Source organism: Moschus berezovskii, chromosome 21 (assembly GCF_049115385.1).
Source record: "Moschus berezovskii isolate FMDL1 chromosome 21, NW_MosBer_1.0, whole genome shotgun sequence".
NCBI classification, from domain to species: Eukaryota; Metazoa; Chordata; class Mammalia; order Artiodactyla; family Moschidae; genus Moschus; species Moschus berezovskii.
The window spans coordinates 4508298-4533858 of NC_142480.1; the positions used below are offsets into that span (position 1 = coordinate 4508298).

General features: G+C 55.7%; 2 protein-coding genes across 3 annotated transcripts in view; one reads left to right on the plus strand and one right to left on the minus strand.

The window, feature by feature from the left end:
* The first annotated feature begins 3821 nt into the window (after positions 1-3821).
* On the plus strand, positions 3822-7844 carry RTL1 (retrotransposon Gag like 1). The gene has a single exon (XM_055417588.2). The coding sequence runs from the start codon at positions 3822-3824 to the stop codon at positions 7842-7844; it is 4023 nt and encodes a 1340-aa protein (XP_055273563.2).
* Positions 7845-23918: 16074 nt separating this feature from the next.
* Positions 23919-25561, minus strand: part of LOC148774474 (uncharacterized) — a 34755-nt gene continuing 33112 nt past the window's right edge. For both annotated transcript variants that reach the window (XR_016035725.1, XM_088829845.1), the window contains one exon: positions 23919-24288. Coding sequence is in view for 1 of the 2 variants with exons in the window: in XM_088829845.1 (XP_088685971.1) it covers positions 24166-24288 (123 nt within the window). In the remaining variant the exon portion in view is untranslated. The remainder of the gene's footprint in view (positions 24289-25561) is intronic.

The following is a 25561-nucleotide window of genomic DNA, read 5'->3' on the forward strand; positions in this document are numbered from 1 at the left end:
TAACATGCCAAGTAGATGTGATTTTATGTGTGAACTGAATGAATTGAAGGCATTGGAGCATCTCATTCGAAGGAGGTATATGATCTCATTTTTGAACCTCGTGTAGAGGCGTCTGGATTTTAGCCAATAAAGGATTTTAAAGAGTGACTGAGTAGAGTTTAGTCTCCAGGGGAATTAGCTGGTAAAACGTATTTTAGGTGAAGGTGTCTGGATTTGATGAAGCAGATAACGAGGGCTCATCGACAGTTCGGGGGAGGCACCCCTTGACAAAAGTGCACCCAATCTGTGCTTTATGTGGGCAAATGGAGCATTTATTGCAAGTAATATAGAGGCGGGGCAGGAGAAACAGAGGCTACAGGATTGAATGCACATAGCATGCTAAGAAGTTTGGACTCTATCCTGAGGAACAGGATCAGTTTTTTGTGTCAAGCTAAGGAATTTGGATGTTGGCCATTAAGAGATTCTCAGAGAGTGATATGGCAAAATGTCTGTGTTTGATAAACAAAGGCTGCAGAGAAATTGTACAGTAAAATGTGTCTTTTATGCTACGGAGTTTAGGTCCTATATGCTAAGGACTTTAGTGACTAGAGATATTATAAGACTTTAAGCAGAAGTTACAAGATGAAATTCATGTTTCTTGCAAATGTGGCCTTTAATGAAATGGTCAGACTTTAATATCATGTCTAATTACTGGTTTGAAATTAAGCCAATAATACAAAGTTTAAGAAGTGACCTAGTGAGATTTGGGGTTTTATATCCATCAGTTTGCAGATAAATTCATAATAAAATTTTTTATTTTATCCTAAGTGATTGGAACTTCATGTTATAGGCAATGAAAAGAAACTTTTGTAAGCTTTAAATAGAGAAGTTATGGATAACTGTTATGCATCTTGCTAAAAGTTTAAATTCTATGTTAAGGAACATTAGTAATATCAGGTTTTACATGCTAAGGATATCAGATTTTAGGTTGAAATCGGGAAAGTTGAAGGATTTAATCAGGTGCTTCAAATTTATACATATATTAAGAGTAGACTTTATATTAAGAAGGGGATAATCTAGTTTTTAAATCATTGTGCTAAGGTGCTCAGTTTTTAGCTAATTAATGGTTTTAAGAGACACACTGAGATTCTGTATTTTAAATTGTAACCAATTTAACATTTTTTTATTTTCAAATTCAAACAATTTAATTTATTTTAGTCAATAAAGCACCTTAAGGGTTTTAAAAGACATACTGAGATTTTATATTGTAATTTTAGTCAATTTAAAATTTTAGCCAATAAATGGTTTTAAGGATTGTAGGTGACATTTAGGGATATTACATTCAAAATTTTTAATTTAGCCCATTTAAATTTTTAAATTTTAAATATTAGCCAGTACAGTGTTTTAATAGTTTTTCGAGACATACTGAGATTCTGCATTCTAAATTTTAGACAATTTAACATTTTTAATTTTAAAATACAAAGCCAATTTAATGTTTTAATTTTTAAATTCAAATTTTAGCCAGTTTGAATTCTTAAATACTAAATGTTAGCCAATAAAATACTTCAGAGACAACTGAGACTTCATATTTTCAATTTTAGCCAATTCAAAATTTTTAATTTTAAAATTCATATTTTAGCCATTTTAAATTTTAGCAAATAAAGCATTTCAAGGGTTGTAAGATACATGAGATCTTATATTGTAAATTTTAGCCAATTTAAATTTTTAAATTTTAGCCAATAAAGGGTTTCAAGAGTTGTAAGAGACATACTGAGATTTTCTATATTAAACTTTAACCAATTTAAAACTTTTATTTTTAAATTCAAATCTTAAGCAATTTAAATTTTTTATTTTAAATTTTAGACAATAAAGCATTTTAATGGTTGTAGGATACATAATGAGATTTTATGTCTAAACTTTAGCCAATTTAAATTTTAACCAATAAAAGGTTTTAAGAGCTGTAAGAGAGATGCTGAGGTTTTTATTTCTAATACATGAGTTTGCAGATGAATTAATTTGTCAACTTTAGTATTTTAATTAGAGACTTGGAATTTTACACTAATATATAGTTTGTAGGACTTTTATGAAAAAGAAATGAGTTAATCTATGTGACTTGCTATATACATAATCTTATCATAATAGATATGAGGATGGTGATGACAATTGTACCTAAAAAAATGTAGTCTCCACTTTGAAAGAGAAACATGATTAGAATTTTCTATTATTCTAAGACCTTAAATTTTAGCCAGAAAATGATTTTGATGAGTTTATGTGCCAGGAATTTTTATGCTAACAGGTTTGCATTTAATATCGTATACTGCGAATAAACAGAGAAGGCTTTAATCAGAGGGACTGCAGAATCAAATTTAACTGTCATGCTAACAAGAATGCATTTAATTTTGAGAAGCAGCATATCATGTTGGAAAGGCTGGATTTTAGCCAATGAGTTTTTCGCGAGGGAATGCATTTTTTTTTTTAATAGATTGGCCCGGGGGCTAAAAAGAAATCTGAGAAGCAACAAAAAGTGTTAAATGCCTAAAGAACGATAACTGCAGAGCTAATTAATTGGATAGCCAGAACTCAATTTGCCCTGCTCTAGCAGAAAAGCACATTAACAATCCCAATCAAAACATCTCTGTCAATTCAGCCTTGACCCACTAAAGATTTTCCAAAATCAATTCTTCAGTCACTCAGATGTCAAGGTTATCTCATGCACTCCCCACATCCCCACGCCTTAGTGAACATCCCAGCTCTACTAGCTGCACCCCAATGCTGGGGGGAAACCAGCCCAGGGCAGAGAAGTACGTCCACCGGGGCAAAGAGATTGGAAGGTCTATAAAGATTTTTCAACAAGTGGAACTGAGGCCAGATGTTTGAAGTTCCCAAACCCCTGCAGGTTCCCGAACCTCCACAAGGAGAGTCCTGGGAGAGTGGAGAATTTTAGGAGAGGTGGGGACATGATTGGTAGGTCTCCCCCGACAGCTCACAGCTGGGGAGAGAGCTCAGTCCTGGAAGTCAGTAAAAGAGAAAAAACATCAGCAAAAATTCCAAGTCAGAATTAAGTCACAAATGGCATGTCTCTGGCAGACAGTAGGTATTTTCCAATCGTTTCTGGGGGGAAAAAAAAATAGAAAAGCCAGAATCCAGATCACGGCTTCCACCTGTCCCCAGTGTCTCCTTTGAATTTAGAAGAAATAAGAGCTATTTCGGGCAGCTGACCCAGCTGACAGGATCGCAGCCAAGTGCCCATTTTCTGCTCGTGCCCTGAACTTGCTAACCAGTAGGCATCTCTCCTGGAGATTCCCACCTCAGCCCCGAGGGGGCCCATCCTGCCAGGGATGGTTTTGGATGGCACTGAGATGTGACCTCTGTGACCTTCTGGTACCAAAGAAGGGCAGGGAAGTTGACCAGGCCTGTGTGCCAGGCTTGAAATGAAGTGGTCAGTGCATCCTGCCCGGTGCCTGCCTGTCCCAGGGCCACTCTGGGCCCAGCACGCCACAGAATTTATGAACTGTGAATTTCTCACCACCGTGGGGGAAGCAGGCAGTCCAGACAGGCAGAATAAGCCTCAGAGATCAGGTGCAAAGGTCAGGGGGGTTGAGGATTTTTCTCTCTACAGGATGCCCTAAGTTAGACCCAGGGAGGTTTTCCCCCCAGCATCAGACTAGGTGGGCATCTGACTTGTCCTAGAGACCCTGACCTCGTGAGACCCTAAATCACTGCCTTTCCTCCCACCCCATCTCCCCCCACCCCCCAGGTTCTGATCTCTGCCATCCCAGTCGCTGACCAGACGCGTCACGACCTTACCAGTCTTCAGAGAACACTCCTTTCCATCCGACGAAATGATAGAACCCTCTGAAGACTCATTTGAGACGATGATGGAGCGTAAGAATCCATCATCAAAACAAATGGAGTCCTCCGAGGGCTCATCCAACACCACCGTGGAGACAACACCAGTGGGAGGAGCAGAGGCGGCGGGGCTGGCCAGTGGCCTGGCCCAGGAAATGGAAGAGCAGCCCATTGATCTCCGCCAAGACATGGAGGAGCCATCCAGTGGCCCACATAGGGAAATAAAGGATCCACCCAATGACCTACTCCAAGACTTGGAGGAGTCATGCGAGGGTTCTCATCTGGAAGAGGGGTGTCCGTTCGGCGGGGCGCCTGGTGGGGAAGAAGAAGAAGAGGACAACCCGTGGGAGTCCCAGGAAGACCAAGAATACTACACTGACCTGTCCGAATCGGAGGAAGACGAGAGTCCCGAAGAGCCAGACAGCTCAACAGTGGAGGTCATGGGCATGGTGAGGTCCATCATCTCTCTGTATTTCCGGATGCAAGACCTCAGAGAGCAGCAGCGAGTGGCGGAAGAGATCCTGATGAACGCGATCAACAGCGGCCAACTGCCGACCCCGAGCCTGTTCTCAGGCGATCGCAGAGAATACCATGAGTTCATCGTGCTCTGCCAGCTGATCTTGCAGAGCTACCCAAGAGTGTTCTGCAATGACCGCCTGCGAGTGGGGTACGTCATCAGTCACCTCTCAGGCATGGCTATGGAATGGGCCAGCGACCTGGTGGAGAAAGAAAGCTCCGTGATTGACGACTTCCCGGCCTTCCTGGAAGCCATGAACGACACGTTTGAGTACCGCCAGGCCCTGCGCGTAGCGGAAGATGCCATGTTCTACCTCAGGCAGGGGGATCGCGCCGCCATCGAATACATCAATGAGTTCCAGAGCCTGGTACCCACCTTGGGCTGGCCGGATGAAGTCCTCCAGGCCCACCTGTGCCAGGGGCTCAAGGAAGACATCAGGCAGTATCTGTTCCGCATCCCGCAGCCGAATTCGCTGGAAAACCTGATCACGCTGGTCCTGCAGATAGAGGACAAGCTGGCCGAGAGAAGGGCGATGCTCAGGCTGCCCCCGGAGGCCCGCCCGCGGCACCTGACCTGGATCGACTCATCTGTTCCCGAGAGGTGGACTGTGAGCACCTGGCTGCCCGACGACTTCCACCCTGACATCAAACGCAACCACCTCTTCCTGCTGCTCCTGGTGAGGGTAAACCCCTACCACAGCGTGGCGGTCCAGGCCCTGGTCGACTCGGGGGCGACCAGCAACTACATGGATGAGGAGTTCGCCCAAGAGCACTACGTGGAGCTCTACCAGAAGCCCTACCCAGAGTCGGTCCAGCCCGCGGATGGCTGGCTGGTCAGCGACGAACCCGTCTGGCTCTACACCGAACCCCTGGTGTGTTTGCACCAGAACCACCAGGAGTCCCTGGAATTCGACATTGTGGCTTCATCCAACTTCTCTGTGATTCTGGGCGTCAAGTGGCTCCAGCTCCACGCCCCTGACATCGATTGGGTCAAAGGCCGCTGCACCTTCCACTCTCCCTACTGCCTGAAGAACTGCTTCCGCCCGCCCCCACCATGCATCGCTCTGGAACACCATGCCGTAAGCCTGCTGCCCGGATTGCCACACCAGTACTCCGACCTGGCCGACGTGTTTAACCCGAAGGAAGCAGATGAGGAGACTTCCGACCAGCCAAGCTCAGACGGATCCGATGATCTTTCTGAATCAGAGCCCTCTGAGCTTCAGCAGGCTGGAGACAGTGATCAAAGCGAGGAGACCTTTTACGACTGCGCCTCCACCGCGCCGTGGGAACCTGTGGGTGCCGGGATGCAAGAAAAAGCCAAGCGGGAGGAATTCTGGGACCCGCAGGACATGCTGACCAGCAGGCATGACTACATACAGATGATTCCAGAACTGTTCGACCAGCTACACGGAGCTGCATGGTTCACCAAGCTGGAGCTGCGTGGGACCATCGTGGGGGAGAGCATGAACATACACCAGACAGAAGACGTATGGAGGGTGGCATTCGGTTTGGAGCTCCAAGAGATGGTGAGCTACCAGCCCTTCCTGATCTGCGCAGACCCTATCATCCCGCAGGGCGTGATCCACTTTATCCTGAAGGACATGATGGGCCTCTTTGTCGTCTCCTACGGGCAGGACGTCCTGGTCTACTCCATGAGCCAGGAGGAGCATTACCATCACGTGCGCCAAGTGCTGGTCCGCTTCCGCTACCACCACGTCTACTGCTCCCTGACAAGGAGCCAGTTCCACCGGCACACTGCCGAGTTCCTGGGCTTCGTCATGACCCCCAAGGGGGTGAAGCTCAACAAGAGCATCGTCAGCACCGTCACAGGCTACCCCACCCCAGGGTCGAGGAAGTCCCTGCGAAACCTCATGGAATTCGCCTTCCCCTACCGGCACTTCGTGGAGCGGTTCGCCGACATCACGGCGCCCCTGGTGCGGCGGCTCCGGCCCGACCTGCCTTTCTACTGGGGGGACGAGGAGCAGGAAGCCTTCGTGGGCCTGAAGCGGGCGTTCCGCCAGGCGCCCCTCCTCCACCACCCCAAGCCCCAGAACCAGTTCTACTTGCAGTCGGGCGTCACCAAGACGGCCCTGCACGCCAGCCTGATCCAGATGGACAAGCGGAGCGGCAAGCAAGTGTGCTGCGCTTTCTACTCTCGCAACATCTCCCCAATGGAGGTGGAGGCCTCGCCGGCGGAGATGAAGATCCTTCCAATCCGGGCTGCCTTCATGGTGTGGTGCCACTACCTGGAGAACACCGAGGAGCCCATCATGATCCTTCTCAACAAGGAGGATCTAGCCTCTCTGAACAATGACAGGCTCACCGTACTTCTCCCCGGCCACTGGGTCTTCTTCTTCACCCACTTCCACTTTGACGTCAAGGAGATGCCGACATCGGAGGACGCCCAGCCCCTGACCCGCCGGCAGAGATTCCGCCGCAAGAGGGCCCAGCAGCGCCGTGCCGCCACCACCACCAGGCCAGCGATGCTTGTCACCGTGCAGGCCCCCCCCAGGGATCAGTCCCCAGAATCAGAGGATGAAGAGGAGAGTGCAGATGCCCTTCACCCGGACGAGCCCAACGAGCAGAACCTCCAGCAGGGGCTCCTGGCGCTGATACCCGCAGACCAGATATTCAACAGCCTCCTAGCCCACTTCAGCATGGCCCAGATCAGGGCGGTCATGCTGCACTTCTACCGAGGCCTCCTGTTCTGGAAGAACCTCCTGGCCATGGCCGCGCTCCTTGTGATGCTGCGGTTCAGGAGGCGCCTGGCACTGCTGCCCGCGCCTGCCGCGGACCCAGCCCGGCCACCCCCACAGCGCTCCCTACGCCTCTTCCTGGACCCGAACCTCCTCTCCAGCAGCGGCATCGCCACCGCCGTCACCCAGCTGTTCACCCAGATGCCGCCCCTCGTAGGCGCCAGCACCCTCCCGGCCGAGGAGCTGGCCGAGCTGTTCCTGGGCTCCAGGCCCTGGCAGCTCCACTCCCTGCAGGGCTTGCAGATCACGCCCGGGTTCTGGCAGATGCTGTGCCAGTTCTTCGGCATCAGGGTCCCCGCCCTTGAGGGCACCCAGATCCACCCAAGTCCACACCACTCCCTGGCACCGCACGTCGAGGGTGAAGAATATGTCGTCTTGCGAGAAGCCCTGCAAGACGACCTGCAACGTTTCCGTCAGTGTGGCCTGCATGACGGCCTGCAAGACACCTCGCAGGACGCGCAGGATGACGTGTGGGAGACCCTGAGCCCCACCACGGGCGCCCTCAGGCCCCTCCAGCACTTTCCCACTGAGGCAGAGGTCCTGGCCCGCCTGACCTACATCCGCAGCACCCATGGGGGCTCCGTCGTGATCCACCGGGAGCTGACAGCCAGGGCCCTGACCGACTTCCTGGCGACTGTCTACACCCAGGCTCTGCCGACCCTGGTCGAGGCAAGCCCACCCACAGAAGGAGCCACGCTGGAGGAACTGCCCAGCGACTCCGACGAGGATGCTGACCTCGACTGAGCGTGCCTCCTCCCCGCCGCCCCGCAGAACCTCACTCCAGCACCTCCCCGTGCCGCGGCCTGCTTCGCTCAGACCCCTGCACCCCCTTCCTGCCCCTCGTGACCCAAGGGGAACCACCTGAGAAGGGCACGCAACCAACTCATCAACCAGCAACAGTTTCCGTGCCAACGGACCAACAACCGGACTATTCCACCATCAGAGACCCAGAGCCAGCTCAGGGCTACACAATTCCGTCTTAATTCAACAGGTGCCAGGTCTGCAACTGGGCGTGAGATCAATGAGAAGAGGGCAGTGATGAGCAGGAAATGACCCCATGACCCAAGGCCAGGTGACAACGCAGCACAGCAGAGGCAGCCAAGCAAGCAAGTGCCAGGGACCCACCACCCCCTGGCGGGACGAGGGGCCACCTTGGGCCACTGTGGGACACTGACCTCGGGTGCTCCACTGACTTCTTCTACCTCCTCAGCGGTGCTCCTGCTCCCCTGGGCCCCGACCCCCCCAACGTCTCGTGGTGTGTGCTGTGGTGCCTCCCCCACCCCGCCTCCCTGCAAAGCAGCGCCCGCCCACCAGTGCCCCCCAGTCTGGTCCAGCTCCCGCAACACTGACTGTCTGACCCTGACCTCCAGCTCTCACCTGGATGGTGCTGCTCCACAGAGGGTCCCGACGTACCGGTACTCACCAGACTCGCATCCTCAGGAGCCCCCCACGACTCCGGGACACTGATGGGGTGGCCTCGCCCGACGCGGCTCCCTCCCCGCCCCCCAGCACTGACAGCATAGGGGCCCGGAGGCCCACAACAAGCGCAGGGGCTCCGAGGGGGACTGAGAGACTGAGCCAGCCAGCGGACATGCCGAGCAGCTGAGAGGGCTCCCACCAGACCACCGCTCTCTGCCACGGGGAGGAGACTTGCCCCCAGCCCTGCCCCCTTCACCCCTTCCCACCCCCAAAATAAAGCAGAATAAAAGATCATCTGACTTTGTGGTTTGTTCCCAAGGTGCAGGGATGGGGCTCAGGCAGGGCAGGCGGATGGAGGGGAAGCACATGGCGTGGGGCAGGGGCAGGAAAGACAGGCCCACCCGGCGCCTGGCACTCCGTCTAGGGGAGGCGGGAGTGGGGAGGGACCCTGGGAGCTGCCTCTTCCCAAGGGTCCGGATTAGGGACCCCAGAAACTCAAGTCCCAAATTTTCCCACAAGAGAAATGAGGGTGGGGGCGTGGGCTGGGCTCTCCCGCCTCAACTCAAAGGGTCTGTAAACCAAGGAGCCTCGGCTTCAAGCAGCTCTCTCACTATCACCCCTGGTCAGAAAGTCAAGGTCACACTGCCCTAAAGACGGCAGAAAGGCTGTTCTGAGGGTGCACTGCCCTGGGAAGCGGGGAGGTCACACTGCCCTAAAGACGGCAGAAAGGCTGTTCTGAGGGTGCACTGCCCTGGGAAGCGGGGAGGGCCCAGGTGAATGGGAACAGCAGGTACGGGGCCCTCAGGCCCTCAAGGCCCACTTACCCCAGCCTGGCCCATGCTGACCCAGAGCCGCTCTGCCCGGCCGCAGGGCCCACCCTTGGACCTCCCGGAGCACAACTGCCCCCCTCCACACTGAGACCACTCCTGGTGGGGGACACGGAACCTCCACTTGGGGAGGGGTCCAACATGGGCACGTCATGCGCCCCAAGGCGGCCCTCCCAGCTCAGCTGTACCCCTGATGGCAGCACCGTGAGACCACCAAGCAGATCTCAGGTTCAAAGGTCAGGGGCTCAGCAGGGGCCTGAACCCCCACCCCCACACAGGCCTGCCCTCACTCCCAAGGAAAGCCCTGTCTTTCACGGACCCCCCCTGCCAGAGCTCTGGCCCCCTTGGCCCCCACCGGTCCTCATGCCCTGGGCCTCACTGGTCCCCTGGAGGGACTGGTCGTCACCCACCCACCCTGGTGGGCGGGTGTCTGTGTGTCTGAAGCATCTACCCCAGCGGCAGTACTGAGAGATCATGGCCGGGATCTCCAAGTTCAAAGCCAGGGGCTCCGCTCTCCCTCTGGGCCTCTCCCCGCCCCGAGCCCCTGCTCACTGGCTGCACCCCTCTCCCAGCCTCTCTCTGTCGCTCGGACCCATCGGAGGTGCTGTCGCCACGGAAGTCACACCCTCGTCCCTGTCCTCCACCGCACCCCGGGCACTTATGCAGAATAAACTCGGGAAACCAAGGCCCAGAGAGGGCAGGTGACCTGATGGTGGCTGAGAAGGGGTCAAGAACAGAGTCAGGACTGGTGGCCTCTGCCCTCTCCCCCCGGGCTCTCCACCCCAACCACGCCCTGCACACGTACTATCACAGGACCCAGGAACAAGCCCCTAAACAGCCACGATCACTGCGGCCCCAGTAGCCCAGGCCACCCCATTCGTATCCACTCCCTGAGAGCAGCCCCAAGAAGCCAGCCCAGGGCTCTCCCCGGGAGGCAAGTCCCAGGGCTCAAGGTCAGGGGCTCATCTCCAAGGACCCCAAGTCCCCCTAAGTGGTCCTGCCCCTAACGTGCTGGCTGACCCTGGTTAGTAGTCTTCAGGCCTGTTCTCCCATCACCAAATATGGGGGGGGTGGGATGGAGATGGGAGGGGGGCCTCAGGGACAACAAGACACAATTTCCAAAGGTCTCTGGTTCCTAAAATCCCCCGTTCCCGGGTGATGTGCTTCTGGGGTCTCCAAATCCCTTGGCGAGAGGCAGGGCCTGGGGGCACAGGGGGGAAGCCATGCCCAGTCCCCGCCCCACCCCTAGCTCACCTGTGCAGGGGAAGGGGCAACAGGACAACCTCTCGGTCAAGGTCAAATTCGTCACCGAACAACCCAGCCGTGCCCTACCGTAGGGGCCCAGACGCCCACCAAGGCGCACCCGCTTACCCAGGTGCCAGCCCCAGTGGGATCGCCAGCACCATCATGCTGGCACAGCAGACACAGCCTGGACACTGCAGACAGCGGCGTCCTGGCCTCACTGGGTCCCCCTCCCCAACCCAGCCAGAAGGGGCTTTAAACCCATTTCTAGAAGACAGAGGCCACTCTCAGGCCAAGAGGATCAACTACTGACAAGGCAAAAAGTACCTCGGTGATAATCCCCACCTCCGTAGAAAAAGAGTTTAAAGAACACAATACAAACCTGTTTGTCTCCTGAAAGAAAAAAAAAGAAAGTTGATAATGACTGACACACTGGGCGACAACCGCATGGCACTGCAATGAACATGGAAAGTCAAGAGAAAAGACAGCTTACACAACCACCTCTGCCCAGGTGCCCCCTCCCCTGCCAAGGCCACTGGCATCCAGAGAGCTCAGACAGCGTCTCGAGACCCAGGGGAGCCCCGAGTCCCGCCCAAGTGAGGCTGCCAGCCTCTCCGCCACCTCCCTGCCCCTCCCTGGCCACCCCACCCCACCCGGACCAAGAGCTACCAGGCCTTACACAGGGGCCTGTTTCTAGAACAAACAAGACACACAAGCAGCAGATGGCTACTCACCACTCAGGTTCGGATTCACCATTCCTCCTGCTGGCGGCCAAAGGTCGGGTTAGGGGCCCCCAACACAGGCCCCCATGTGGGGGGTGTGATAGGAGCTTCAAGACCCCCCGTGCCTACCGGGACGGCACCCGAAGTGAGCAAGAGGCTGGCAACACACAGGGCCCTGTCCCCAGCGCACGCACATCAAGGAGTGAGAGGAAGTTCTCTCCTTGGGCAACGTTAAGGCCTCTCATGGTGGGACCTCCATCTTTCACGTGTCATATCATGTTCCAGCACCTATGCCTGACAAACACACTCACAACACACGCCCATCACCCTGGCAGGCCCCACCGTCGCTCAAGTGGTCCCCTGGCCGGGAAGGCCTCCCTGACCACCTCAGGGACCTCCTGATATGGAGAGGGAGGGGAAGGGGCAAAGGCCTCGGAGGAGAGGGGCCGGCACTCCAGTCCTGGCTGGGGCCTCCGCGCTGGAGGCAAGGCCACCCCCACCCAGCACCCCACGCGTGTGCCAGGGCCCCCGCTCCGTGGGCGGATGACTCCAGTCACACAGGGGCTCGGCGCGCCACCTCCCATCGCGCACAGGACCCGAGCTAGCAGGGGACCCCCACGTCAGCAGCCAGGGCCCAGGGGACACCAGTCCAGTGTCCTCAGGCACCCAGCTCGGACGAGAAGGATGGGGCCCCCGCCAGTCGCTTCCGGCCAAGGCCCTTGGTGGACCCAGAGCTTAGGAATTCCAGGGGAGCTGGGGCGTCTCCAGACGGGGTTTGAGGGAGAGTAAGCAGCCGCCTGTGAGGGGCCTCGGCCTACTGGTCATGAAAGAGTCCTGGGCAGAGGCCAAGACCCCTCAAGGAGACCCTCCTCCAGGGGCAGCCCTGTCCTGGCCAGGCCCCGTGCCCCCAGTCCTGGAAGCAAAGGGCACCACGATCTCTCTGATGTCCACCTGTATGTCCCGGGGCGGGTCCTCAGAGAGCGCACCTTCCAGGGAACACAGCCATGGCCCCGTCAGCAGGAGAAGCCCCAGGGCCAGCCCCATCCCCACCTCTTGGTCTGTCTGCTCCTGGCCACCAAGTCCGACGGCTGGCCCCCAGAACCCACCCCTCGGGAGTGTCCCACCGCAGATCTAACCTTCCCCCTCCAAGGAGGGGGCCCTCAGAGACGGCCCAGCCTGGGCCGGGAAGAGGCTGGCGGTGATCGACAAGCTTGAAGACATGGCCCTGTGCAGCCAGGGCCCCACAGGAGCGCCCAGGGTCTGCATGTGGGTGAAGGGGGCCAAGGAAGGCATTGTCGAGAAGCTGGCAACTGTGCATCAACGCCTGCATGAAGTCGTTCTCACCCAGTCAGCATTACACGTAAGCGGTGGACTTCCTTTGACATGGAAGGGGCTCCAGGTGAGACGTATTGGGGGTGATGGAGCAGGATACATGGGAGGGAGAGGGGCTCAAGAGGACACGTGAGAGACAAGAAGCTTCTCAGCATCACACAGGATGGGGGACTCAGTGAGACACAGGTGGGGTAGGGGTGTATGTGAAAAGAGTGGGCACGGGGCTCAGTGTCACAGCCAGGAAGAGGCAGGGATCAGAGGCAGCAGGAAGAGAGCGGGGACTGTATGCGGCCCGGGGGGCTCAGTGTGACATGAGTGGGGATGGGGTGTCACAAGACACATCAGTGGGGGGGACTCAGTGTGACCCAGGACCCAGGCAGAGATGCTCAGTATAACGTGAGGGCGGGAAAGGGACTCAGTCACACACGGGGGGAGGGGGGACCCGGGTGTGACCTTGTGGGGCAGGGGTCTCATGGGGGTCACGAGCAAGGGAAGGACTTGGTGTGATGCACGGGTGGAGAAGAGGCTCTGGGTGGAGCTTGAGAAGGAAGGGACTCAGAATGACATGAGAGGGGAGCACACATGCAACACGTGAAGGGGGAGGGGCTCCGTGTGACTCATAAGCCAGGAAGGCACTGGCGTGACAACTGGCCTGGCATGACACAGAAGTGAGGGGCTCAGTATTACACACTGCAGAGGAGAGACTCAATGTGACGCTCGAGGAGGGCATGTGTGGCCCTGGGGGGAGGGATGCAAGTGATGCTTAAGTACAGGAGACGGGTTCAGGGGGACAGAGAAGCGGGGAGGGCTCGGTCTGACACAAGGGTCAGGAGTAACTCCGGGTGGCGCCCGAAGGCGCATGGACAGGTCAGTGCGGGTGGAGCTCAGTGGGAGGGAAGCTGTGACACGTGAGTAGGCAGTCCCCAGTGACGTATGGGTGGGGAAGGGGCTCATGACAACACACAGGGCTGGAGGAGCTCCATGTGAAACAGGAACAGGGCTTGCAGTCAGTGTGGCTCAAAGATGGGAGAGGGCCGGTGTGAGACCAGTGAGAAGGCTCCGTAAGACATGTCGGTGGATCAGGGACAGACAGTGACCGACACGTCTGGGAGGGGCTCTGTGTTACAAGAGAAGAATGACCTCAAGTGGGACACATGAGCAGGAGTCAGGCTAACAGGGGAGGAGGAGGACTCCCTGGGACACATGAGCAGAGAACAGGCTCAGGGTGATTCCTGAGTTCAGGAGGGACTCTGTGTGAAACCTGAGCAGACAGGGGAGCTGTGTGACACACAATGGGAAGAAGGGGCCTCTGTGACTCCTGCGTGGAGGAGGGACTCTGTGTGACTCCTGCGTGGAGGAGGGACTCTGTGTGACTGCTCAGGGGAGGAGGGACGCTGTGTGACTCCTGTGTGGAGGAGGGACCCTACGTGACTCCTCAGGGAAGGAGGGACTCTGTGTGACTCCTGTATGGAGGAGGGACCCTATGTGACTACTGCGTGGAGGAGGGACTCCATGTGACTCCTGATGGAGGAGGGACTCTACGTGACTCTTGATGGAGGAGGGACCCTACGTGACTCCTGATAGAGGAGGGACTCCATATGACCCCTGATAGAGGAGGGACTCTACGTGACTCCTGATGGAGGAGGGACCCTATGTGACTCCTGATGGAGGAGGGACTCCATGTGACTCCTGAGGGAGGAGGGACTCTATGTGACTCATAATGGAGGAGGACTCTACATGACTCCTGATGGAGGAGGGACTCTACGTGACTCCTAATGGAGGAGGACTCTACGTGACTCCTGAGGGAGGAGGGACTCTACATGATCCTGATGGAGGAGGGACTCCATGTGACTCCTGATGGAGGAGGGACTCTACGTGACTCCTGATGGAGGAGGACTCTATGTGACTCCTGATAGAGGAGGGACTCTACGTGACTCCTGAAGAGGAGGGACTCCATATGACTCCTGATAGAGGAGGGACTCTACGTGACTCCTGATGGAGTAGGACTCTACGTGACTCCTGAGGGAGGAGGGACTCTACGTGACTCCTGTCTGGAGGAGGGACTCCACGTGACTCCTGATGGAGGAGGGACTCCACGTGACTCCTGATGGAGGAGGGACTCCACGTGACTCCTGATGGAGGAGGGACTCCACGTGACTCCTGATGGAGGAGGGACTCCACGTGACTCCTGATGGAGGAGGGACTCCACGTGACTCCTGATGGAGGAGGGACTCCACGTGACTCCTGATGGAGGAGGGACTCCATGTGGCTCCTGAGGGAGGAGTGACTCCATGTGACTCCTGATAGAGGAGGGACTCTACGTGACTCCTGAGGGAGGAGGGACTCTACGTGACTCCTGAGGGAGGAGGGACCCTACGTGACTCCTGAGGGAGGAGGGACCCTACGTGACTCCTGATGGAGGAGGGACTCTATGTGACTCCTGATGGAGGAGGGACTCTATGTGACTCCTGATGGAGGAGGGACCCATTGCCCTCCTGATGGAGGAGGGACCCATTGACTCCTGATGGAGGAGGGACCCATGTGAAACCTGATGGAGGAGGGCCCTCTACGTGAAACCTGATGGAGGAGGGACCCCTATGTGACTCCTGATGGAGGAGGGACTCCATGTGACTCCTGATGGAGGAGGGACTCCATGTGACTCCTGATGGAGGAGGGACTCTATGTGACATCTAAGTGAAGCAGGGTCTCTGTGTCACTATGAGTGAAGAACAGGTTCTATGTGATACCTAAGTGGGTGAGGGACTCTATATTTCATCTATCTGATCTGTGTGACACCTTTGTGGAGGAGGGGCTCTGTGTGACCCAAGTAGAGAAAAAGTTCTTTACTCTGTGGAGTGTATGTGTGTATAGCTATGGTATGAACCTCGGAATGCTTTTCAGCCTCAATCATCCCATGAAGAGCAGCCCCACCCAGGGAGATGATGGACATCCTCATGGGGACCCCCTTCCTTGTGTTTCCTCATCCCTATAGACCCTCAATCAAGACTGCACATCCCACACTAATTCTGATTCAGTTTCAAACTCTAATAGGAAATGTAACAATCTTGAAAGTTAAAGAAGTCCCTCACCAAAGGGAGATTTCCAAACCTAAACCATGCGATGACCCTCAAGATCCCCTAAAGCTGAGTCCACTCTAATCCTTGGAGAGTGCCTTGAAGACCTCCACCACTGTACCCCAAAAACGGGCTCCCCATTATCAGAACATCTATCAGGTCTTCATAGACACTAAAGCTTTCTTGTTTCTGACTCTCCAAGACCTGGAAACTTCCCAGATGGATATCTGACCTTCACCACTTGACCAAGCAAAGACATTCAAGTCAAGGGATCAAACCATCCTTGCCACCGTGATTCAAAACAAATACAGTATAATGGTCTAAACTACAAAGACACTGCTCAGAATTTTACAATGGAATAAAGTCTACTCTGTAGAAATTCACTTCCTTTTCCACGATTCAACAAGGAAGTGTAAGCCTCCTTCACACATTGGGTGGCCCTGGGACCCTCCCTCCTCCAAGGTGGCTGTCTGCCTTGAAACCACTCCAAGGCTGAGACGTCCATGCCTCCTCCCCGCCCACTTCCCTCTCTCATGTCATTCACTCATTCATTCCTTTCCACTTTGGTGGAAAGAGCACAAAATTCAGCCCTTAACCCTCCCTCTGAGTCCTTTATGACACTGAGGGAACCATTTGAGCATCAGTTTTACCATCTCGAAAGGGAAAGGTGTGAACCAACACCAAAGGGTCTGGGCAGGAATGGGAGATCCCCAGCAAAGGGGACGATGAAGAGGCTGACCCAGGGAATGGGGTGCACAGTACAAGGAGCTCAGGCTACCAGGGGGGCCAGACCTGTGCCAGGGCCCTGGGAGCAATGACCCCCATGAGCAGGCTGGGAGGGTCTGGGGTCCTGGTGCCATTTTGAGATGCCAGCCACCAGTGGGGAAGCAAGTGGGCACAGGTGGGCTCTTCTTGCAAAGCCCACTCAACAGGACCTGGGCTAAGCCTCCTCACACCCACACAGTCAGACCCGCACACCCAAGCCGCCCTGGCCCAGGCTCTCTGCCGTCCACCGGCTCTCCTGCGTCTCCCCGAGGCGTGCACTCCCGTGGTCCATGTCCGTTTACTTGCTGCCTGGCACAGGGCCTGGCACACAGTAGACCTTCACCAAATGTGCAAACGAATGAATGAAAGCCTGCCATGTACAAGGCCCTGGGGGCCAGAGGGAGCCCCGAAGCGAGGGTGACGGAGGCAGGCGGGTGATGGATGGGCGATGGCCGGGTCCACAGTGAGATGAGATGCTGTGCTCAGGATGACAGAGGCCAGGTGGAGGTGATGGACCGGCCCACAGGGAAGGATGGGCCGGGACCCAGGACTTGCGGCGTACAGTAAAGCAGTGCTGGGTGAGGGGAGCCAGGGTGAGGGAGCCCATGGTGACAGACATGCATGAGATGGACCCCCAACACTAGAGGTGGGAGGAGGAGAACTCCAGGACCCACAGCCTGGGCCTGGAAATCTCTGAGGCTCCAGATGGGACCTGGAGTGCCAGCTAACACCCCTGCCCACCTGCATTTACAGAATACCCATCTTGTACAAAGCTCAGAGAACTACCAGGCTGATAAACTTGCCAGTGAAGAACATTGGGTGCCCTAGAGTGGGGGCATATTCCCCATGAAGGGATTTTGAAAAGCCACCTAATCCCCCCTTCCCCCAGCCCACTTTTAAAGTAGCAACAAAGCTTTCATGTCAAGCTTACAGAGTTGCAGTGATGTAACTTCCTGGGTATCACATAATATTTATGTGAGACATATATAAAAACGTGCCATATGTAGATACGGATCTGTCAAAAGCACAGAGCTCATTGGATTCAACCACTCTCAATCTCACTGGCAAATCAATCAGACAAAACAGACTTTCATCAGCAAAAGTCTGGCGTTTTTAGCACCTTCAATCCAGACCAAGGCAACCCTAAGCATTGCAAAGACAAACATTACCCTTCTGGATTCTGAATCTCAGGTAGACACATCCCCCAGATGAGAAGGGGATGGGGCACCTGGGACAACCAGATGGGAACTGACCTGGATGGAGCAGCCTCCGGGCTGAGTGCCGTGGGGTTGAAGGCATCGTCCAGGTCCGAGGCTCTGTCGAGGCCGCAGTGCAGTGGCCAGCATCTGGGTCCAGAGGTCCTGGCCAGTGCCCGTGGGTGGCAGACACCCCAGGCAGTGGCCAGGGAGTCTGGGCAGGCTGCAGAGACTGGGCAGGACCCAACATGTCCAGCTCAACACCCTATCCCTCCATCCAGGAGGTGGCTGGACAAATACTGTGAGTTGCTGGGGTTGCTGGGGTCTCGGGGCTGGCCTGGGGGAGCCGATCAGAGTCCCAGGTGGGGAGGAAGGAACTGGGGAGGCCCCACTAGGGAACACTGGGCACAGCTGGTGAGAGGGGGCGTCAACAGCACTTGGGGGCAAGATTGCCAAGGAGAGGCATTGCAGTGGACAGGGGGTGTGGGGGTCGGACAGGGTAGGGTAAGGGGTGAGGACCAAGGATGCCACTCTCCTGTTCATGGTGGCAGAACTGGATGACAGATGGGCTGGTGGGAAGCTACAGGGGGCTTGTGGCAGGGGGTACTGCAGAGCGTGGGTCTCCGGGGGAAGGGATATGGAGTTGATTCAGGGCGTCTGAGGTTAGGGAGAGACCCACTGTCTCTCATCTCCAGTCACTCTCCACCGTCTCTCTCGCTCACACACACATGGACACACACACATCTGCACACGTGCACACACCCATGCACACACAGGCATGCTCAAACACATCCATCTCCCAACCAAGGCGAGGGCCCCCCTGCACCGTGAGCACCATCCCCCGGGGTCGGGAGAGCACTTGAGCCTAACCTGGGGGAGCCTTCCAAGCACCTATCTGGTGCTGGGGACAGTGCAGGAGCTGGGGTGAAGGGGTGTAGACTGACCCCCGAGTCAGGGATTCCAGAAGGCAGAAACCTTCAGAAACAGCCCCCATGTAGGTGGCATGAATCTGGGCTGCATGGGGAGTGTTGGTTAAGACCCTTCGAGGTCACATCCAGTTCTAAAGAGGCAAGTTCCAGCTTGGGTCATTAACCCCAGATGACCAGGAAGGGGTGCCCTGGGGGCTTTGCTCCTAGCAGCATGGCCCAATTCCTGGGCACTGAGGCCCCAGCCAGAGTATCTCAGAAAAGACCGCTCCTGGGCCCAGCACCCTACGGACACGTGAGTATCCCGTCTCTGGGCCTTAAGGTCTCCCCTGTGACGTGGGGGACCCAAGGGGTACCCAGCCCCACACAGGCACACATCCATCCACTCCTGCCACCATCAGCCAACACCAAGCAGACAGATAAAGTGCTTTGTGAAGTGCAGGTATATAGGTAACGGTCCACAACGCCCTGCCATCCCCCTCCCGGCCCCCACCCACGCCCACTCCCAGGGCCACTTGGAGCCCAGAGAAGCTCTGGCCTTGGAGGCGCCACAGCCGCTGGGAGGCAGTGGACTATGGGCTTCTGGGAAGTACCAGCTATCAAATCAGCCTGATACAGGGCTCCCTGGGGTGGGGCTTCCCCCTCCTCTGCTGTTCACTTGAGTAACACTTGGCTGGAATTTGGTCTGACTCTGGGCCAGTTGGCTGCCGTCTGGCCCCTCACTGCCCTGCCCATCTGTCCTCCCAACCCGCCTCCACCCTCCCACGAGTGGGCCCGGCCTCTGCAGAGTCTTTGCGGCTCTGGTGACTGACTTCCCTGAAGGCTCAACTTGAGTGCAGGGTGCAGGGCTGAGGGCAAAAGGCCACACTTTCTCCTGAGAAGTGCTGGGGAGTCAGAGGTGTCCTGCCCCCCACCGGCCTGTGTGGGGGACACCCCTCCACGTGAAGGGGGCTTGAGAGAAAGTTTTCCGCAGGCTGCCGGCCCCTGTCTCACTCCAGCCCCCCAGCTCCTTGGCTTCCTAGGCCACCAGGGCCTCCGAGGGGGCACCAGTGGTAAATGCAGGAGACCTGAGTTCAATCCCTGGGTCAGGAAGATCCCCCAGGGGGAGTCCATGCCAGCCCTCTGCAGTATTCTCGCCTGGAGAATCCCCTGGACAGTGCAGCCTGGTGGGCTAGGGTCCACAGGGTCACAGAGAGTCGGACACGACTAAAGTGACTTAGCACACACACAGAGGGTTATCACAGGACATAGAGGATGCCCAGGTCAACTTGAATTTAGGTAACAAGATGGTGGCTGCCAGTGTGGATAAGAAGGGAAGATTACAGTCATCTGGGGGGAAATGGCAGCCCAGGGCATCTTCTGGGTTATTGCTTCCTCTAAGAGCGGAGCTGGCAATATCCACGAAATCTGGGGCACGAGTCGACCCCTCCTGGGAAGGAAGAAGGCCGTGATTTTCATCTCCCTCAGGGACTGCCTGCCTCCTCGCCATGAATCCATTTCACCAAGTGGTCAGTACTCACTAAGCAAAAGTGGGGGCTCCCATCAGACAACACTCCTCCAAAACGGAGGACAGAGTGACTGACAGGGGAACTAAAGCCCCACGGGCGAGTCGGAGACAAACGGCGGCTGGGCCTGGCTCCCTAGACCCCCAGAAGGAGCTCTTCTTGTCCCATCACTCCATCCCGCCGAGCAGCCTCACTCCCTCTGGCCTGGTCTTCCTGCGTGGCGCTGGGGCTGGGATCCTGGAGCACGGGAACCACCACAGTCAATCTGCCCGAGGAGACAGGAGCTCTGGCGCCAAGTCTTCCCACTTCTGCTCTCTTGATGGGCATCTGTGGGCAATCCGCTCAGCTTTCCGGGCTCTGCCTGAATCTCAGTACAGTCAGAGGCAGTCTTGTTGTCTGAAGATTTGACCTCCAGAGAGAGAGGGGTCTGGTCTAAACGGACATCAAGTAACCAATATGTCTCACAGCCTCAGTGTTGCCACCTGTAAAATGGGAGCTGACTGGGAGACCACCATGGACCATCCAGGCCTGACCAAAGGGGAGCCCTCTATGCTGAGACCACAGCAGCAACAGCACCTGGAATTTAGTCTTTTGCACGTGGAGGGCAGGGACTGAATCAAATCTGTCTCTTCTCCCAGAGTCTCAGCACAATACCTAGCACACTCGAGAAAATCTTCGACAGCTCGACAGCCTTCCTGAGAGGGGCTGTGTCATCATCTCCGACCTGCATCAAGTCTGGAGGCTCTGCCCCATGGTCCAGAAGCTCCCTCTGTCCTTATTTCCACTACCACCGTTCGACTTTGAGCCTTGCTCCCTGCAGCTGATGATGTCACAGAGCAACTTCACATTTTTTTCACAAACATTATGAGCCCGCTGGCACACCAGTTTCACATTTGGCTTAAGAGACTGTTGTGGGGACTTCTAGGAAATCAGCAAGGAGTGATTCTAATAATTGCCTGTTCTTGGAAATCTCCTAAAATAACTTGGCCCAATGACAGTGGGGGTGGGGCAGTCCTCTAAGACAACATTTCTCCTCCATTCCAACCCAGGCCTGAGTTCCAATTACTCATAAAAAAAGCTCTTGTGTGCACAGTTCCAGATTCGAATGAATTTCCAGGAAACACCACCAAAATGATGTTGGCTTCGTTAGGATGTGTTTTTCAAGAATGCTTGCTAGCGGCTCCCTTTTCCTGCAGACTCCAACTGCAGAAAATAAGTCAGTTTCTAGGATATATCATTGTAGCTATGTCTGAATGGCATAAATGATGATATCAGATTCTCAGAACCTCCCAGTCTACAGAGTTCAAAGTCAACACATGCAGAAGAACACTCAGCATTCTCTCCCGCAATGTTGACGCTCTTCATCACTTTGACTGTGTCAACCCAAGATGTTCTTAGGGTTTCTGAGCAAGGCAGTGTTCTCGGCCTCCCTCCATTCATTGCCACCCCTCTTCGGTTTAGTGGACAGACTGGGGTCGAGCCAGCGTCCAAGGTATCACGGCAACCGTCCAGGTGCTGGGGGCAGGGTCCTGGCTCAAAACACAGTGGCACGTGCCGCCATCCAGTCCCCGTGTGTTCTGGGGGCCTCCTCTGCTGTCCGTGCCATCCTCACCACCCATGGGGATGGCCTGGCCCCCTCTCAGCCCCAACCTCAATAATAAACTTCTGTTGCTTGAAATAGGCAACCAGATCTGACCAGCCCCAAGGTCTCGGCTTCACGCTGGACTGGCTAGTGGGCGTTTAGCACCTTCCCCCAGGAGAGGAGCTAAGTCAGGGGAACGAGCTTGGGTTACATTCCAGGGTCCGGCCAACTTGGCAGGCCCATGGGTCAAGTCTGGTGCACAGCCAGCCGTGAGTCCAGCACGATGGAACAGCGCTTCGCTGCACACTCAGGGGCTGGTTTCGGCAGCAGGGCCCACCCACGATCCATGACTTCTGCGGCCGGGCTTGTCCTCTCATCCTCCTCCAGCCAGTGGTCCCTGCTGCACCTGTCTCCTTACGCATCTGGAACCCAGCTTCCTACGGGATGCAAAGGCTACCTCCGGTGCTGCGAGGGAGGAGTCTGCAGGCCACATGTGGAGAGCAGAGTCCCCTCTGCTGCCTCCAGTCCAGTCAAACCTCAGCCGCACCAAGTCCTCGCCCAGGCAAGCCCACAGCCTTGAGACTTTCTCAGTTCCGCCTGTCTGAGTTTTATCGGAAGCTGGAGCTGGGGTCTCGGTTCTGAAATATCAAGATGGCCCCCATTCTGGATGCCCGAGGTTCACTGGAGGCCAGAGCTGGAGTCTCAGTGCTGGAACATAGAGGGGGGCCATTCATCACAGACAATCTGAAGTTCGTCAGAGGCTGGAGCTGGGGTCTCAGCTCTAGACATCACAGGGGCCGTCACTCTGGATGACCAAGGTTCACGGGAGGCCAGAGATGAGGTCTCAGCCCTGGAACACCAAAGAAGTCCCTCATCACGGACAGCTGATCTTCATCAGAGGGTGGAACTGGGAGTCTCAGCTCTAGAACATCAAGGGGACCTTCCTTCTGGATGTGTGAGCTTCATCTGAGGGCGGAGCTGGGCTCTCAGCTCTGGAACATCAAAGGGACCTTCCTTCTGGATGTGTGAGCTTCATCAGGGACTGGGACTCTGCCCACTGCAAGCAAGACTCCTGGACTCTCAGCTTTCCCTTGCCCGGGCAGGGACTCACCTGGTGGGCACATTTAGAGGTGGTCTTCGACTCATCTCAGTGTTGCCTGGACTGTCCGCATCCCCTTCAGGGCCTGGGGTCAAGCCTCCTTGGCTGAGATATGGCCACAGTCCAGAGGTGGTCCTTTCTGCAAAGGGGCCACTCTCAGCCCCATGCAATCATGGTTGGACTTGCCTGTAGTTCTCTTGAGGCACTTCCCTATCAGGAGGGGAGGGGTGGGGGAGGAAAAGGAGGACGGAGAAAAGGGAGAAATGGGGAAGGGAGGGATGGCGGAGCTGGTGGTGGCTTTGGCGCTGACAGTGGCGATGCTGGTGGTTTTGGCGTTGACGGAGGCAGTGGCAGTGGTCAGCCTCTCTTTCCCACTGGGTGAGTGTCCAGATCATCTGCGCCAGTGAAGCCAAGTGTGCTGCCCCAGGATTCCTCGTGGACTCAGGTCCGAAGCTCTCTAGCACCTGTCCCCCTCTGTTCCCATTTGGCTCCAGCCATATACTGCTGGTCAACAGTCTGACCTTCCTGAGCTGAGCCATGGGGGTGCAGGGGGTGCCCCCCTGCCAGAGGGCAGGGACTGCAACTCAGGAGCTACCTTTTCGGGCCCTTGAGACCTGCTCAGAAGCCAACTGGTGGGATGAATGTTGGCCCTGGGTCACAGCCCGGCTGGACCGCATGGCAGTCCACTCACCACTGGTTTAAGCATTACGACTGTTCTACCAGGTCCCCTGCCAGGGTCCTGGGGATGTGTGAGAAATGGGAGGAAGAATCACAGGCCTGGAGCGGCACCTCTGGGGCACCAGGGACCCACACAGACTTCCTCCACCTCCTGTCTACATTCCTTTCTGGAAAGAAACCCGGCATCCTAAAACCAGCAGAAGAAGGGGACCAGCCCAGGTTAGTTCTTCCCAACATGCATCTGCCCCAGGAGCCCAGTAGGCCAGCTTTGCTTCTGGGCCACCCATCGCCCCGAGTGCCCGACGGGCAGGGGACAGGTGGCTTCCTGGGACCCAAACTGGCTCCCCCACCCTCCCCACCACACGGGCCCAAGGTGACGGGAAGCCCCCAGCCAGACAGCATCCCGACATTCACCCCTCCTCAGATTAGTAGCACATCCATCGCTGTTTGTGTTAAGGCAAGAAACATATTTATTGAGAGCACAATGTGCTGTGCCAAGCCCCGCCCCCGCCACCGGGGGAGGGTGCTTTCTGTCCCCGGCACAGGCTCCTCACAACAGCCCTGTGAGGTAGGTGTCCAAGCCCATTTCTCAGATGCGGACAGCGAGGCCCGGTGCTCCCCCAAGTCTCAGGGTTCATGAGGGCCGGGGAGGGGGTCCGGCCCGCGTGTCTGACACTCAGATCAGTGAAGTCCATCGGTCAAAGGGAGGGGAGGTGGGGAGGACACGCCCCTCCGCACAGGGGGCTCGGCCCAGGTCCAGAGTCTTGGGGTCCAGCCTGTCCCGTGGGTACGCGTGCAGGTGCCCCCTGCGGCTGTGGAGGCTGAGAGAGACATAGGCGCAGATGAAGGCCATCCGCTCCCGAGCTGACAAGAGTTCTTATGCACACGGGCAGGTCACACAGGCAGGGGCAGACAGTTAGGAGAAGGATGCTCAGGGCCTCGACCACACAGGGAGAGGGGAGCACCCAGCCACCAGCTCCTTTCCTCTACCTGGCACCCTTCACATCACCCCCTCCCTGGTCTCCTCCTCCTCGTGTGAGGTAAAAGCATCACACGCTTCTGCACCAGTAACTCCAATGGTCCTCACCTAACTAACCGAAATCTAGAACTCCTGGCCTTGGGAGAAACCACCCCAGCGCTCCTGTCCAAGCCATCACCAATTAGACCGGGGCACTTTCTAAACTACCAAATCCTCCCTCTCTGAAAGAGACAGTGTCAGTCACTCAGTCGTGTCCGACTCTGCAAACTCAGGTACTGTAGCCCACCAGGCTCCTCTGTCCATGGGATTCTCCAGGCAAGAATACTGGAGTGGGTTGCCATGCCCTTCTCCAGAGGATCTTCCTGACCCAGGGATCAAGCCCAGGTCTCCTGCATTGCAGGCAGATTCTTAACCATCTGAGCCCCCTGGGAACCTACTCTTCCTCTGGGGATTTCTGAAAATTCTCCCTGATTCTGCCCACCTGGACCTCAGTCCCCTCCCCTCTGAACCTGTTACATCTCTGTACTGAAGAGCAAAGCTTCCCATTCCTCACTACGTCCCCGAGGCTGGCTGGGTGCTCCCCTCACACCCTCCTCTCTGCCCAGCAGTTTCTGGGGCCACCATAGTTCCAGAAAGCACTGGGTTTCTGTGATCAGGACCCATAGGCTGCAGGGCACTGTGGCCAACCTCAAACCAGGAGGCCAGGTAACAAAGCACTGATTTTCACATAAACAACCTCCTCGAACCCGACAATAACCATGCCAGGTAGACGTGACTATTTTCAGATTACAGGTGAACAAACCCATCCAGGCCACACACATATAGGTGCTTAGATAGCTTTGAACGTCAGACCTTGATTCTCGGGACCAGTGTATGGGGCCCATCGAGACAGGTTAGCCAGCACCCCCTGAGCAGACACTGCCATTATGTACCCATTCCACAGAGAGGGGAACCAGGCTTGGGGTGGTTCAAGTAACCCCTCAAGGCCACTGCACTGGCAAATGGTGTTGCCACAGCCAGAACTCCAATGAGTAAGATCCCCACCGAACCAGAGCCCCAGCTTGGGGAGACAGGAGCAAGTGAAAGAAAGGAATCAAGGTCTGGGGTCCAATGCC

What these genes read in the sequence shown, in the direction of transcription:
- RTL1 (XM_055417588.2), top strand. Translation starts at nt 3,822, where the DNA reads ATGATAGAACCCTCTGAAGACTCATTTGAGACGATGATGGAGCGTAAG.